The sequence below is a fragment of the Trachemys scripta genome, chromosome 1 (assembly GCF_013100865.1).
Source record: "Trachemys scripta elegans isolate TJP31775 chromosome 1, CAS_Tse_1.0, whole genome shotgun sequence".
In the NCBI taxonomy this organism is placed as follows: Eukaryota; Metazoa; Chordata; order Testudines; family Emydidae; genus Trachemys; species Trachemys scripta.
Window position 1 is genome coordinate 24,055,689 of NC_048298.1, and position 16,329 is coordinate 24,072,017.

The 16,329-nt window shown below is 38.7% G+C and overlaps 1 protein-coding gene across 2 annotated transcripts in view; it reads right to left on the reverse strand.

The window, feature by feature from the left end:
* NAPEPLD (N-acyl phosphatidylethanolamine phospholipase D) overlaps positions 1–16,329 on the reverse strand; it is a 28,583-nt gene that overhangs the window by 4,758 nt on the left and 7,496 nt on the right. For both annotated transcript variants that reach the window (XM_034766081.1, XM_034766092.1), the window contains exons 2-3: positions 9,856–10,168; positions 1,595–2,241 (exon numbers count right to left, since the gene is read on the reverse strand). In XM_034766081.1, the coding sequence (XP_034621972.1) occupies positions 1,595–2,241; positions 9,856–10,168 (960 nt within the window). The remainder of the gene's footprint in view (positions 1–1,594; positions 2,242–9,855; positions 10,169–16,329) is intronic.

Sequence of the window (16,329 nt, forward strand, 5' to 3'; positions counted from 1 at the left end):
TGAAATATATGGCAGAACGTAGGTAAAACAGAACAGGAGACATACAATTCTCCCCCAAGGAGTTCAGTCAAAAATTTAATTAACACATTTTTTTAACGAGCATTATCAGCATGGAAGTATGTCCTCTGGAATGGTGGCTGAAGCATGAAGGGGCATATGAATGTTTAGCATATCTGGCACGTAAATACCTTGCAATGCCGGCTACAGAAGTGCCATGCGAACGCCTGTTCTCACTTTCAGGTGACACTGTAAATAAAAAGCACTTAGCAGTATCTCCCGTAAATGTAAATGAACTTGTTTGTCTTAGCAATTGGCTAAACAAGAAGTAGGACTGAGTAGACTTGTAGGCTCTAAAGTTTTACATTGTTTTGTTTTTGAGGGCAGTTATGTAAGGGAAAAAAAAGCTACATTTGTAAGTTACACTTTCACAATAAAGAGACTGCACTACAGTACTTGTATCAGGTGAATTGACAAATACTATTATCGTTTTTACAGTGCAAATATTTGTAATAAAAATAATATAAAGAGACCACTGTACACTTTGCATTCTGTGTTGTAATAGAAATCAATATATTTGAAAATGTAGAAAAACCATCCCAAAAATATTTAATACATTTCAATTGCTAGTTTATTATTTAACAGTGCGATTAATCGCAATTAATTTTTTTAATCGCAGTTAATTTTTTTGAGTTAATCGCGTGAGTTAACTGCAATTAATCGACAACCCTACTAAAAACCAATGCTTTATTCCATCTGAAAGCTTAGATACCATGTGATAAGCAGGAAATAGATGCCCAGACAAACATCTTTCAAATGCTATAAAGCATTCAGAATCATGTGAGAACTGAAATCGGGGAAAGTAATGTGGTAATTAGAATAATATAGTAGCACTGTAAATTGTGTGCACGTATGAAAAGGGATTTCAGACTGGGTGATCCCAGTGGCCTTTCCTATTCCTACTTTCTTTTCACATTAAAATAATGCCAGGCTGTGTGTGTTTTTCAGTAGTTTTTGGAATAATGTCTAAAAAAAAAAAAAAAAAAAAAAAACACCACATTTCAGCTTCTTTCCCTCTCTTTTCTACATTTTGGTTCTGGTGTGCACTTAAAATTTAGAGTGACTTAGGTACATCACTCATGGGTATGAAAAATTCACATCCCAGAGCACTGTAGTTAAGCTGACCTAACCCTCAGTTAGGTCAACAGAAGAATTCTTCTGTCAACTAGATCAACAGAAGAATTCTTCTGTCAACCTAGCTTCCGCCCATTCAGGGAGGTGGATTATCTACATTGATGGAAAAAACCCTTCTGTTGATGTAGGAAGCATCTGCACTATGCTGCTACAACAACATAGCTGCAGCTGTGCCGTCCATAGCACAGACATGCCTTTGCTCTCCCTTATTATTTCCACAGCCTTCAAATCGCTCTTCTGCTCTACATTTCCTGAAATATATTTTAGACAAGTGAAAAATTCAGAAGCTGTAGATACGTTAGTATTAAACCACTAACAAGAAAAAAAGTGGTTTGAAGTCAGTATATCATTTCATTGATATGGTTTACATATCTTTTGGTCAAACCCTTTGAAATTTGCATACCTTGGCTCATAAGCTCCAATGGGAATAGCTGCAAGATCAAAAGGTCCAAATCTTTTGCCTATCTCTTCAAAAGCAACACAGTAACCAGTATCTCCTGCAAAGAAAAACCTATTCCAGGGCCCCAAGACAGACCAGCTGCCCCAAAGAATCTTGTTGTCATCTGTTGCAGTCCTCTTGCACCAGTGTTGAGACGGGGTAAAGACAAAAGTAACTGCGTCATGACCGGGGACACAGTTCTCTTCCCACCAGTCCAGTTCAATCACATTTTCACAGCCACATTTCTGCATCCATTCTAAAAGACCCAGAGGCACAAACCATCTCAACTCAGTGCCAAAGCGCTTGTTTAAACTCTCTACAGTATTATAGTCCAAATGGTCATAGTGGGTGTGGCTGATCATCACTGCATCTATTTTTGGGAGCTGATCTACTGTGCATGGAGGTCCTCGGAAACGTTTTGGACCCACAAACTGTGCTGGGGAAGCCCGCTGGCTGAAGATGGGGTCAGTAAGAATTACGAGTCCATCCATTTCCACCATAACTGAGGCATGTCCTAACCATGTGACTCGCATGCCAGTTCCAGTCTTACCAACTAGTTCAGGGTTTGGAATAAAGTAAGGGTTTAACACAGGAAGCTCTTTATCAAGTTCCTAGCAAAACAACAAAAAAAGAGTTAGAAAGCAAAGCACACACACAACAAAAAGCCCACAAGGTACCAATCACAAAACAAGGCTTGTACTTAGTGTATATCTTTTAATTTCTAGGAAACCTGCAAGTAGATGCACAGAGATACCATTTCCAGTGACTTCAAAAGCTTCCTATTAAATTAAAATCATTAACCTTATTTTTAATAATCATTTAATCCTTCTAGTCCTTAGACCATACTCTTGAGAGCAAGAGAATTAGGCCTGCAGCTCTACAAAGGAAGCGATTCAAAGATGTGCTGAAAACAACTTGCAGACTTTTACTGGAATGAAATAGAATTGCTCAAAATTAGCAACAAATACTGATATCTTGCCCCTATTGCCCTGGAAGAGGATCTTAGTGGTGCTGCTGCTACTACTACTACTACTATCTCTTGGAGTTTGGCCTTTAGCTTAAATATTGGAGCTATAGCTTGTGGATCTGAGCAATATCCTTCCAGAGTCCTAGCAGAGATAGATTTATTACAAGTTACTTATTAGATTGAAGAGACTAATCTGCTAGGAGGACCACTAATATGCTACCGGCAGAGTCAATAATTCAATGAATACTGCTGATAAATTTTTAAGAAACTGCCAAGTAGAGAGGTATAATGCAGCACCACTGCTGCTACATTACTTATGGAGGGTTATCTTAAATGTGAAGTCCCATGCAAACTTAATTAAAAATTGAAATATGAATTTCAGTTCTACTGAAACTGTATTGAAAGGTAATGATTAAGTGTAATTCCCTTCAGATCAATATTTCAATCTGGGATTTCATTGGAACTGTAGTTTGAATAAAGAATTCCATTAAAAAGTGTGTTACATTTATGTCCCTGTCACAATAACTATGGCAATGCTCTCAGAAGAGAGGATAAAGCCATATTTGATCCACTTGACCACCTTCCAACTGATGAGGGTGCAGAAGAGAGCCACAAAAATAATTTGAGAGCTGGAGAAAATGCCTTACAATGAGAGACTCAAAGAACAAAATGTGTTTAGTTTATTAAAAAGAAGATAGAGAGATGGACTTGATTATCTTCACGGTATTATAGTGTTCATTGATCTAACAAAGAGAGGACGGGGGGGGGGGATAGCTCAGTGTTTTGAGCATTGGCCTGCTAAACCCAGGGTTATGAGTTCAATCTTTGAGGGGGCAATTTAGGGAACTGGGGTAAAAATCTGTCTGGGGATTGGTCCTGCTTTGAGCAGGCGGTTGGACTAGATGACCTCCTGAGATCCCTTCCAACCCTGACATTCTATGACAACTAGAACCAATAGCTGGACGTTGAATCCAGATAAATTCAAATTAGAAATAAGGCACAATTTTCTTTTTCTCTACCAAGGGAAGTGGTATTATCTCCATCATTGATATTTTCAGATCAAAACTAAACGCCTTTCTGGGAGATATGCTTTAGCCAAATACAAGTTGTTGAGCAAAATGCAGGAATAACTGACTGAAATTCTGTGACCTCTATTATATAGGAAGTCAGACTAGATGATCAAATGGTCCCTTCCCGTCTTAAAATCTATGAATTATTACAAAATTATGGAAAGGAGTTGGGGCAAACCATTTTCAGGTCTTCATAAAACAGAATTTTGTTCTTTGATGTGTTGAAAAAATTTCTTCATGACTGTCTTTTTTAAATGTTCAAATTTTGGAGTAAGAAAAATAGGTTTTTCCAAGTCATCATTTCATTATTGAAATCACAAGTACTTAAAAAAAGAGTGTACAACTTCTACTGCAATATATTCCATACTAAATCATTTGAATTGCACAACGAGGTAATCAATGAGGTGGATAAAATACACAATCTTATCCGGATTTAGTATTAGCATACTAGTATTACTGTGGTGACATAGTTGCACTATAGATGTTTGGTTTTGTTCCAAGAACAATGGCAGATGTTTGAAATATGACATTAATGACAAATTGGCTGTGGACAAAGATATCTAGAGAAAAATATTTACTACTCACTTCTTTTCATTACTGCATTAATGTGAAATCCCCACCTCCCCACCCCAAATGCAAAGCAAGAAGAAATGCATGACTGGCTTTAGTAAGATTGGTTAATTAGCTTAGGACTTTGGAGCTCAGTACATACTGACTCACCATCTGATTTTATTTTAACTGAGATTTGTGCAGCAACACAAATCAACAATTTATGTTTACAATACATGATGATTAAAGCCATCTCAATGCCATTTAGAAAAGTCATTAACAAAGCCAGTAACATACAGAAAGTCTGTGGTCTAGATTCCCAGTTAAAAATGGAGGCTTGTTGTAATAATTTAGCAATAGCACTGCTCTACAGCCAAAATGCTTCTGAAATAAATGTAGTCAAACTTTACTAATTCTGGGTCACTGAGAACAAAAATGATGCTTAAAATTGTTGATTGGCTCTAGTTTTCAAGATATGCTATTGGGTCAGTATATACGACCCTTGACTTGGGAATGGCGGAGGATAAGTGAGTTATAAAGGGAAGGGATCTCAATTTAAACCAGAAATGACTAAAATACATCTTTGACTGGATCTATGAATAAATCTATGACTGGGTTTGGACAGTACTTGCTTTTTAGGCAAAACAATGAATGATGCAATCTGAAGCTGGTATTGCGTCATACATGATATGAATTGCATCATGTTATTCCTAGAAGTCATGGATGATGCAATCATAATGAAGCTTACATCACTCTGCTGAACAAATTGCCCTATATCAGCTCTAGAAATCATACAGTGTCGTGCTCTCTTATTTGTCAGTGTTTGATTTTGCAAAGGGACACATTTCTGTTTAGCCAAAGTGAGCAGAGATACCTCGTACTTGTGTGAACAGTGCAGATAACTTCTGCTATGTTTGTGGTGAAGTGACTTTTGCTTCACAAAAGCGCAGTATAACCACTATGGTTAAGAAAGCCTATCACCTTTATTTTGGCTGCAAAACTGGAGATCAGGACAAGAGGTGGGCCCCACACATATGCTGCAACACTTGTGCAACAAATCTTCGCCAGTGGTTGAACAGGAAAAGGAAATCTATGCCTTTTGCAGTGCCAATGATTTGGAGAGAGCCAACAGATCATACCAGCAATTGTTACTTCTGCATGGTGCCTCCAGTTGGAAAAGGTGTGTCAAAGAAGAAAAAGTGGACTGTGCATTATCCAAACATTCCATCAGCTATACGTCCAGTACCCCACGGAGAAGGACTTCCGGTTCCTGATGCACCAGAATCATTCTCACTTGAGTCAGACGAGGAAGAGGATGAAACTTCTGGTCCTGAACCATCAATGTCACAGGATCCACATTTTCTCCCATCCTCCTCCTCTGAACCACACCTCATAACACAAGGTGAACTGAATGACCTTGTCAGGGATTTGGAACTACCCAAGAGTAAGGCAGAGCTGTTGGGCTCCAGACTACAGCAGTGGAATCTCCTGGCAGGTAATGTTAGGGTTTCCATGTTCCGTGACCGTCAAAAGGATCTTGTCCCATTCTTCTTCATGGAAGGTGATCGTGTAGCCTGCAACAACATCGATGGGTGTGATGGCAGCCCTCAACATGGTTCACGATCCAGATGAGTGGAGACTGTTAATTGATTCATCAAAGACAAGTCTTAAAGCTGTTTTACTGCATAATGGCAATGTTTTGCCATCAATTCCAGTTGGTCATGCAGTCCATATGAAGGAAACCTATGACAACATGAAACAACTTTTGAGGTGCATAAACTATGACCAACATCAGTGGCAGCTTTGTGGCGATTTGAAGGTTGTTGCTCTCTTGCTTGGTCTGCAGACTGGATACACAAAGTACTGCTGTTTTCTCTGCAAATGGGATAGTTGTGCAAGAGATTTCCACTACATCAAGAAAGATTGGCCACTCCGACAGTCATTGGAGCCTGGGAGGAAAAGTGTTCAGCATCCACCACTTGTTGAATCAAGGAAGATTTTGTTACCACCTTTACACATCAAGCTGGGTCTGATGAAGAACTTTGTCAAGGCCATTGACAAAACACAAGCAGCTTTCAAGTACCTCTGTGGAAAATTTCCAAGGTTAAGTGAAGCTAAGATAAAGGAAGGTGTCTTTGTTGGGCCTCAGATTCATGAACTTCTTCGAGATGATGCATTTGACCATGCACTGCGTGGCAAGGAAAAGACAGCATGGAAAGCCTTCCAGTTAGTGGCAATAAATTTTCTCGGAAACAACAAGGCAGACAACTACAGGTTGTTGGTGGAAACCTCCTCAAGGCATACAAAGGCCTTGGTTGCAACATGTCACTAAAGATACTTTTTTTGCATTCTCATCTAGATTTTTTTCCACCGAACTGCGGAGCAGTGAGCGATTTCACCAGGGCATTGCAACAATGGAGAAAGCTATCAGGGCAAATGGAGCCCATCAATGCTTGCAGACTATTGCTGGACAGTGAAAAGAGATGCTCCATTTAATGAATACAAGAGACAAGCCAAGAAGCACCGAGTAGACACTGAATAGGACTAAACTATGTACATAATAGTTTTTTGCCTTTTTGTTTCATAATAAATTTTATTTATATAACCCTTTTGCTGATTTTTAAAGTGTTACATAAACAGGACAGGTGAAATATTATGTAAAGCAACCATAAACACATGAAAAGACCTAGGTTTACAATTTATGATTAAAACTCTACTATCTACACAATATACATAGACATAAAATGTAAAAACTTAAATATCTTAGAAACAGTAGCCAGTTGATTTAATTGTCATATTTGAATTCAGCACATCAAAATACATAATAAATAGCACATTTTATCTCTGAAGCAGACGATTTCTCAAAAATTGTAGACCAGTGTAGTCTGTAGTTACAATGAAGTACGTCATGGGTGTCATACAATTCCATATGCAAAATACTGACTGATAACATGAACCAGTTAAGGGTGTCAGCTATTTAGCATGTCCTTAAAATCAAGGGGTTGCTAACTAGAACGTAGAGGAAGCAGTATTTTGTATTAAAGACATGCTACAGATAAGCAGTGTCAAGCCTGGAACCCTCAGCTTTAATTTTAAGTAGGCTCAGAAATACTTTACGATTTAATTCAGAGGTGATGCAGACAATGGCGAAGCAAGCAGTGAAGTGGCTGAGAAGTCCAAATAATAATGTTTCATCTATCTTTTTGCTGCTTCTGACTTTTTTTTACTTCACTTTAGTGACGCTCCTACTGTCTGCTAGTTCTTACTTCACCATCTGAAGTGCAAACTAGGAAATCAGAGTTGGAGAGTTGAGTCAGTTAGCTCTGCACCAGGCATGGTATGAATTCCTTCTTGACCTTCCCTTAAGTCAGAGATAGTTATCCTCCAGCTCAAATGAAACAATATTACAGCTCTCCATTGCACACACAACACACCAAAGCACTAACCCATGTCGTCAGTCATTAACCAGACTCACAGGATAGTGGTCACCCTTTAAGTAAATACATCTGTTTGTCATAGGTGGGGTTGCTCCCATAGCGTCTCTTGCAGGGCCATGTATGGTGCTGCGGGAGCTCCCTGCCTTAGTCCACAAGTTGTGGCCGTCTACTCAGAGCATTGCAGTCTAAGCTGTGAACTTGGCATCAGTCTTTAAACAATTAACTAAGGATAACAAAACTCAGAATTTGACTGGCTGTGCTTTTAAAGGCAAGTGCTTAGTTGTAGCGCTTGAGGCCAAAGCCCTGACTTTGTCCTAAGGAACTGGGCTAGCAGTGACCAGTTCCTGCTCTGTCCAAGTGTCACAGCAGACAGCTCTTAAGAAGAAGCAGGCAAACCTTTTTAACTGGCCTGCTGCCTTCTGTCAGTGTCTTCTCCTGGCCCTTCTAGGCCTCTGAAGGACTAAATCTTCCTGGTAGCCTGGTCTGAGTGGGTTTTTCTCGAGCAGCCAGGTGTCAATGCAAGCCAGGATGTGAACTCCACACAAGATAATGTGGCAAGCCAGAAGAAACGGCTTGTAATGGTGGTAGAGGCTGCAAATAGTTTGATCCTTTGCAGGGAGCATGGTGCACACATACTGGCTAAGTGCCCAAGGAGTACACGTTGGATGTTGTGGGACTAGCAAATTTAAAATGGGTTAATTAAACCTGGAGAATAGCACTCAAAATACTGTCAAACCAACTGTATACAGATTTAATCTATTCCTTAAAGAGATTCCCTCTGAGATCAAACAAATCTGAGCCACTATCACTAAAAATGCGATATATAGACTTATTTTCTCATCAGAAGAGCTTTCAATTAGCTGTCTTCACAGTTCATTCATAGATCAACCAATGAAAGTCTGCCACATGCTTCAGATTGTGAAGCATAAACTCTTATGATTGTCTCCTGGATGCTGAAAAGTTTTAGTAACTTATACTGGCTCAGAAGTGCAGCTCCACACTGAGACATTTAAGACCAATATCCAGTCCTCTTTGTGGCAGGAACTGTATTTTCTTTCTTTTGTTGGGGGAGAGGGTTTGTAGTTTGTTTTATTTTTACGGGGTTTTTTACATTATGATTGTATACAGTACTAGCACAATGAAGCCCTGAAACTGACTGAGACCTACAGGCACTGATGCAAGACAAATAAATAATAGTGTCTTTTCCCAATAACCTGACAGTGTCTTAGTATAAATGTTTGCTCAAATTAGCCTCAATATAAAAACTTACTCTCTCTGAGAGAATCTAACCTAAGGATTGTGGCTGGCAAAAAGAGGAAATCATCATTACAATTTAGGTGTTTTATACCATCCCAAAGCTATATTAAGTTTTCACCACCATTCAAATCATACAGTAACACTTTTGTAATTAAATGTCCCATAAGTAATAACTGCAGCTTGAATAATGTAGTAAATATCCTACAAATTGTAGACATGTCCAATATCTATTGAAAGAGAAACATGCAGTAACCTGAAACCACGTGAGTTCAGACAAATGCTGTTTGGGTATTTCCTGAAGTTTCTCTCATCATATAACCTGAATGGGATAGATTAATCTATTCTAAGTTTATAGGCCTAACACACAGAATTAAAGATTTCACATTAAAAAGGTAGAAATAGATGGCTTTTGAAAGGAATAATAAAAAAAATTAAAAGATACGAAAAAAACCAGTGAAACTGGTGAGTCTCCAAAAACAGTCTAGAGCAGTGGTGGGCAACCTGCGGCCCATCAGGGTAATCTGCTGGCAGGCCGTGAGACAGTTTGTTTACATTGACCATCTGCAGGCACGTCCGCCCACAGCTTCCAGTGGCTGCGGTTTGCCATTCCCGGCCAATGGGAGCTTCAGGAAGCGGCACGGGCCACAGGGACGTGCTAGCCGCTGCTTCCCGCAGTTCCCATTGGACGGGAACAGCAAACTGCGGCCACTGGGAGCTGCAGGTGGGCATACCTGCAGATGGTCAATGTAAACAAACTGTCTCACAGCCCACCAGCGGACTACCCTGGCAGGCTGCAGGTTGCCCACCACTGGTCTAGAGTCTCCAAAAGAGGCCTAAGAAGTCTTATTTGAAAATCCTCTTATTTTAAATATAGGAATTGAGAGCTCTCAGTGCCCCCACAGGATTAGGGCCTACATCTTGGAATAGTAAACATGCAAATAGTACCTGTTTTGAAGATGGGATGTTGCTGTTATTTTTTTCCACAAGGGCCCATTTCAAAATATTTGGCAAGGATGGAGATTTCCATGTTGGCCAAGGGTTGACAAACTTTCCATCTTTATCTCTCTTTGATTTAGTTACATCTTCCTCTAATCGGTAATCCAATCTGAAGCTTTTTCTGGACGTCCTGGAGGAGTCACTGCCTCTGGAACCTCGACTTGAATTTTGTCGTTTCCTTACTGCCTCCTTAGGGTACTGGTTACATGCAGTCAAAGGTTGCTCTTCATCTGCCTTCTCATCCATGTCTTTTGATGAAGAGCTAAAATATATTTTTTAAATTAATAAATCTTTTCTTTCATTAACATTAACATTCATAAAATTGAAAGCTTTCCACATCACCACAAAAATAAAGCTGCCCTTTCCATTTTTCAATTTAACTTATTTTTCCATACAACTTTACTTTTTAAAACAGTTACTATTACACAGAAAGCTTAAAAAACATGTCTTAGCAAGTAGTGTAGTTCAGGCAGAATCTTCCTTCCTGGTATGCATCACTTTAGAACCCAGACCTATGACATACTAAGTATAAAAGAGGGGGATGTTCTTTACTTTCTCTTTTTGGAAGAGTACCAAACTCCTCCTAAAGTTCAACACCTGATGTAATTTGATCTTGCAAGCACAGCCTTGATCTTCTTGAATTATGAAATATGTTATACCTGACATCGTACCTTTGTTCTGTAATAAAAACTGCAGTATTAGGTAGCAATAAAGATACTTCTGTTTGAAAGACACAACAAATAATGCATCTCTGTATAATATGAACAAGATGTATGAACCACTAGAGGTATTTGATACCTCAAGATAGCTGTATTTTAGACAATATAGGTAAGATGAAAATTCAGTTAAGCTTAACTGATATAATTAAAATAAAGTCAAATGTCTGAAGGTCAATCCAAGTCCCATGAAACTAGTCATCCCAGGGATGAGCTGCAGAAGTCTAGTATCCATTAAGTAGGCTGGTTCCTGGACTTGGAGTCTACAATAGGTCCAATGTTTATGTTTTATTTGCAGCATTTTGTATTTTATATCTTCAAAGTGTTCTACAAACAGTACCTTAATTTCAGCACCACTGTGAAGTTAATAAATATCCTTATTTTGCAACTGGAGAAACAAATTAATTTACCTACAGCTACAGTTTAAGTCCATTTCATAGAAGCAATTAGAACATGGGAGCCAAGAACTCCTAACCCATGCTGCATTCACAATATTGTCATGCTGAACATGCATCCTCTACAGTTTAGGAATTTAGATAAAACAATCCAAACAACAGGATTCCAAGGTGGAGGAAAAAACCCTCGGAAAGTGATAAGTGAGTGACTTAACAGCTTTAGTTTAAGAAACTCTGGAATACACTTATTTTGAATTAAATTTTCAATCCTCTACCAATGTTAAGACAAACGTGGGTTTGGTGTCCAGTTATTTAAAACAGAAAAGTACCACAGATTTCAGACATTTACATGATTAAAAACAATAAATGACCAGAGGCAGACAAGTAGCATTGTACATTGTTTAGAATCAGTGGAACACTGTTTAAATAGATATGCAAACAAGAAAAAATTAAATGGCCAAATGGAAACAGCATTTGTATTGGTCTCCAATATGTCTGGAAACATTCTTATAGGGTAATGTCTTGATTAGATACTTCAAAACAATGTGGGGGGAATTTTAGCATTCATGAATTAAGACTGTTGGTACTGACTAGAAGTAACAATAGAGGTACCAGTATCTAGCATGCAAACTTCCCTTTATAGTTCCAGAGCTATTATACCTTTTATCACAGTCGAGAACCATTCCTACACACAGGCTGGGAATTGGGCTGTTCAGTGATATGGAACGAGCCCTCCACACATTCTGGACTACATAAACTTTTCACCCAATAATCAAGCTTGACCTCAGGTATCCATTAGAGATGTACTTGTACATTAACTGAGTGATTTCCAAACTTTGTGTGCTCAAGGATCAGTTTCAAAAGGATGGTTTTAAATAAGGCCACTCACTTACAAGCAATTTAAAAGAAAAATTTCTCCATTGTACTTAGCATGGTTTTAGTCAAATTAGTTAAGAGACGTGTTGTTCCTTTGACAAAATAATCTACAAGTATCTGAGTGGCTAGAATTCACTCTGCGCTTGTACAATTAAATACAAAAATCTGTTAGTGTACCATTACAACTGAGATTTTATACACAGACAAAATCAGTTTAATGTTACTACAACCCATCAAAAAATTATGTATTGGTGGAGCTTTGACTTTAGAGGTAGATCCCTCTTTTCCTGCTATAGGAACAGCCATTTGCAAATTAGCGAGATTGCTTACCTGTGACATGACATAGATGACATAGCTGATGAGGGTTGGAGATACACAGATGGTTCCTGCATCAATCATTACTCTGCCATATTGCACAGACATAGACTATTAAGGCATTAAAGACAACACCATATGGTAACAGAAATATCTTCATACATCCACAGCAGAGTTACTGCCACTGGCCTTTAACTGTGTAAAATCTCAACCATAATGTTGGATTAAATTAAGTTTCTTTGCATTAATTTTCTTGTGGTTTTAGAGAGATCACCCAGTTTGTACATTTGCTTATTAACAATCACATATTCCAGTAAATGCATTTATATATTACATCATCATATAACATTTAATTCAAATTGTGTGCATTCTGAAACTGTGCACGCCACTCTAGAAAGTATGCAGGACTGTGGTATATAGAAGAATTAAGGGAGCACAAAGGAGGATTAAGGGTTGTGTGCAGATATATGCATTACACAGTATGTCTTTCCAGGTACTGAACTATGCAGTATACCTACATGCTGCTGTTTGCACTCAGGGATAACCATTTTTTTTTTTTTAAATTCCTCACAGAGGACTACATGCCAAGTCAGAAGTTTTAATTACATATCATTTTTTAATTAAAGCATGCAAACAAACAGCATAAAACCACATCTGAAAAACTGCTAAAAGATGATATGCAAAGGTAAAGTATCAAATTCTAGTAATTTAGGTACTTAATTTCAGTAAATTAATCAGTTACCATTTCAATAGACCACCCATTTCAATTTTCTTATTCAAATATATGACGACTGTGGTCCACAGTATAAGCTACTGTAAAGTTGACATATTACCATTATTACTACAAGCTAAGGGATGACTTGATCACAGTCTGTAAGTACCTACAAGGGGAACAGAAATTTGATAACAGGGCTCTTCAATCTAGCAAACAAAGGTATAACAAGATGCCATGCGTGGAAGTTGAAGCTAGACAAATTCAGACTAGAAATAAGGAGCACATTTTTAAAGGTGACGATAATTAACCATTAGAACAATTTACTAAGGGTTGTAGTGGATTCTCCATCACTGGAAATTTTTAAGTCAAGACTGGATTTTTTTTTTTAAATAATTCGCTCTAATTCAAACAGGAGTTAATTCAGGGAAGTCCTATGGTCTGTTATACGGCAGGAAAGACTAGATTATCACAAGGGTCCCATCTGGCTTTGGAATCTATGAAGTAATTTTACATTAAAAGAGCTCCAAAAGTGTCTGAGGCATTTTTAAAAGTTTTAATTTATCTATTACATTCATCTCTCAAATGGGTGAGTTCAATTTTTGCTTAAATGCACATTTGATCCTGCTCTGAAATTTTGATACTGAACCAAATTATCAGTGTAAGGGAAGAGGGAATGGTTGTACTGACAACAAAATGGGTGCCAAGCATTTAAGGCACTGCAGATATCCATCTGCCAATATGTTTTCCACTTGATGCACGTACATGGCTTTCATTAGCATTCCATAAGCATTTGAGGGGAGCACAGACCTCATCAGCCAGAACTGATTGAATACTTAACCTTTTTACATGCATAAAGAAAATTACAAATTTAGAAACAGTTAATCTAGTCAAGTATTCTCTGAACTGTATATTCCTTGAAAGTCTCTCTCTTGCCTCTTAATTTATGTTTCTCTTGGAAATATGTGGTGGGTATAACCTAGTGTGTCTGAAATGCAGCAATTTTGCTCTGTAAATCAGTTTTGATTCTGCTTAGGGTACAGCAAACTAAAGCTAATTATTTTCTTAAAGTGAAGAGGAACATTTTGAGAAAATCCAGCATGCTTCAACTTTTGGCTTAAAGTAAAACCTGGCAGGTTGTCTACAGAGGTTCTTGGTATTCTAAACAAGAAACCTTCTAAATCTGAGATTTGGTATCTATATCTCGAATATTACAAAGTACTCAATCAGGGATGAGTCAACACTTCCTCCCACCCTCTTGAGCTCACCTCAGAGGCAATATTATTTTTCTAGCACCAAACAACCCCCTATTATTACTTTAAGCCACTGGATTGTCTGTCAATATGTATAAGTGAGCAAGACATTGCAGTTAAATCCTATCTGTTTGTGGGGTAGCAATAAACAGACTTTAAAAAAAAAATCCCGTGTAGACATCCTGCAATTGTAGACTTGCACAGGTGCCTTTGTACGCTCGACCCTTGTAAACAAAAGGGAAGAATCCGCCTTTATATATGCTAAACATTAATCAAATCCTGGATGCTTTACTCACACAAGTTATCTTACACCCAAAACCACATTCCAGTAGGCAAACGTGATATATTTCAAATGCACAAATGGGATGCAAATACTGTTTGACTGCTATGAACATTTAAAACAGAGCAGGAGGACTTTTTTAAATTAAGAAATATTTTAATAGCCAGATGCATTTAAGCATAAAAAAATTAATCATCAGTTTGTGGAAAAGTGACCTATAATTAAATCCTTCCTATGGTCTGATGAAAAGCTTTCCTTAGGAAAGAAATATGTTAGAAGCAGGGTTTGAAAAATCCACTCACATAGGTGAGCAGAAATCTCTCAGGCAAGTGCCAATAGCTTCTGCAGAAGTAAAGATTCTGTTTTAAAAAATTAAGTTCCTAGCCTTTATGATTGCAAAGAAAACATTCATTGTAAACCAAGTGTAATCAATGTAGTGATGTCTTCCTGAGTCTACAGAGAGAACTCCAGTTCTGACACTGCAGGGGGTAACGAATAGGAAGCTGCCACTGCTGTTATACAGGGGAGCCCTGGCCTCCAGGACATCTTAAGATGAGGAATGCCCTGGAGCAATTGCCAACCTCATCCCTAGAGCAGGGGATACTGGAGAGAGGTCAGTCCCCAACCAACCCAGCAGAGAAATCTGTGTGTGGAGGAGCTCTACTCACACTATGCCAGAAGAGGATTCTAGGGGTATGTCTACACAGCAATTAAACACCCACAGCTGGCCCAGGTCAGCTGACTCAGGTTCAGACTGCAGGGCTCAAAAATTGCTGTGTAGGACATTTGGGCTTAGGCTCCAGCCCAAGCTCTGGGACCCTGCGAGGAGGGAGGTCCCAGAGCCTGGGCCTCAGCCCAAGCCTGAACGTCTATACAGCAATATTTAGCCCTGTAGCCCAAACCCTGCAAACCCGATTCAGCTGACTCCTGGCCAGCTGCAGACATGCTATAGGTCTTTTATTCCAGCGTAGACATACCCTCAGAGGGAAGACAGGGGCAATATTAATTGATAAATATGTTGTGGTGGCCCAGCATTCATTTGGGACTCAGTTCATCCAGCAATATACCAAGGTTTTCAGGCCAAAGCAGTATGGTGGGTGGAAGGGACATACCAGGTAAGAGGGGTTGTGGCTCAGGAGGGGCATGGCTTGGAGAACCTGTGTATTTTGGCCTCACATTTAGGCTTAGTCCTTGAGCTAGTAGGTGTTGGATCAATTTTGCAAGCCAAGGTAAAAGCTGATAAACAGCTGAAGATACATATGGTGTAGTTTCATATTGGCATTAACCATTAACTTTTAGGAAAGCAACAGTGAAGTGTTCAGTGAAATGTTAAAATGGATTTTACCTCACACCTTTTTCAAGTGGACCTTAGAAATATAGAAGTGAAAAATTACAAATACACATTGTCATCAGTATTTCTCCTTGAAAATGCAATTTTAAACATTACAAAGTTTCAAGCATGAAAGTGTTTTTTTTTTTTTAACTTCAGTCAGGAGAATACAGGCAACAAAACATGGAATCTCTCTAACTAATGCTCGCATTCTTCCATGTAGATAAAAACCTCCTCCCATCCCATCTACCCATCCACCACCATACTGCATACAGGTATAACTCACCACCACACACACACTTCCTATGGACATGCTAACATCTGAAGGAGTGGAGTCTTAATTTGTTGGGCCCCATAAGATTTAATTTCAGAGCAGGGCTCCCGTTCTCTGGATCTTATGCACCAATCCAATTGAAACTTTTGATTATACCAGGGTTAAAAAAGGAGTAGATAAATTCATGGAGGATAGGTCCATAAATGGCTATTAGCCAGGATAGGCAGGGATGGTGTCCCTCACCCAGGGGTGGGCAAACTACGGCCCACGGG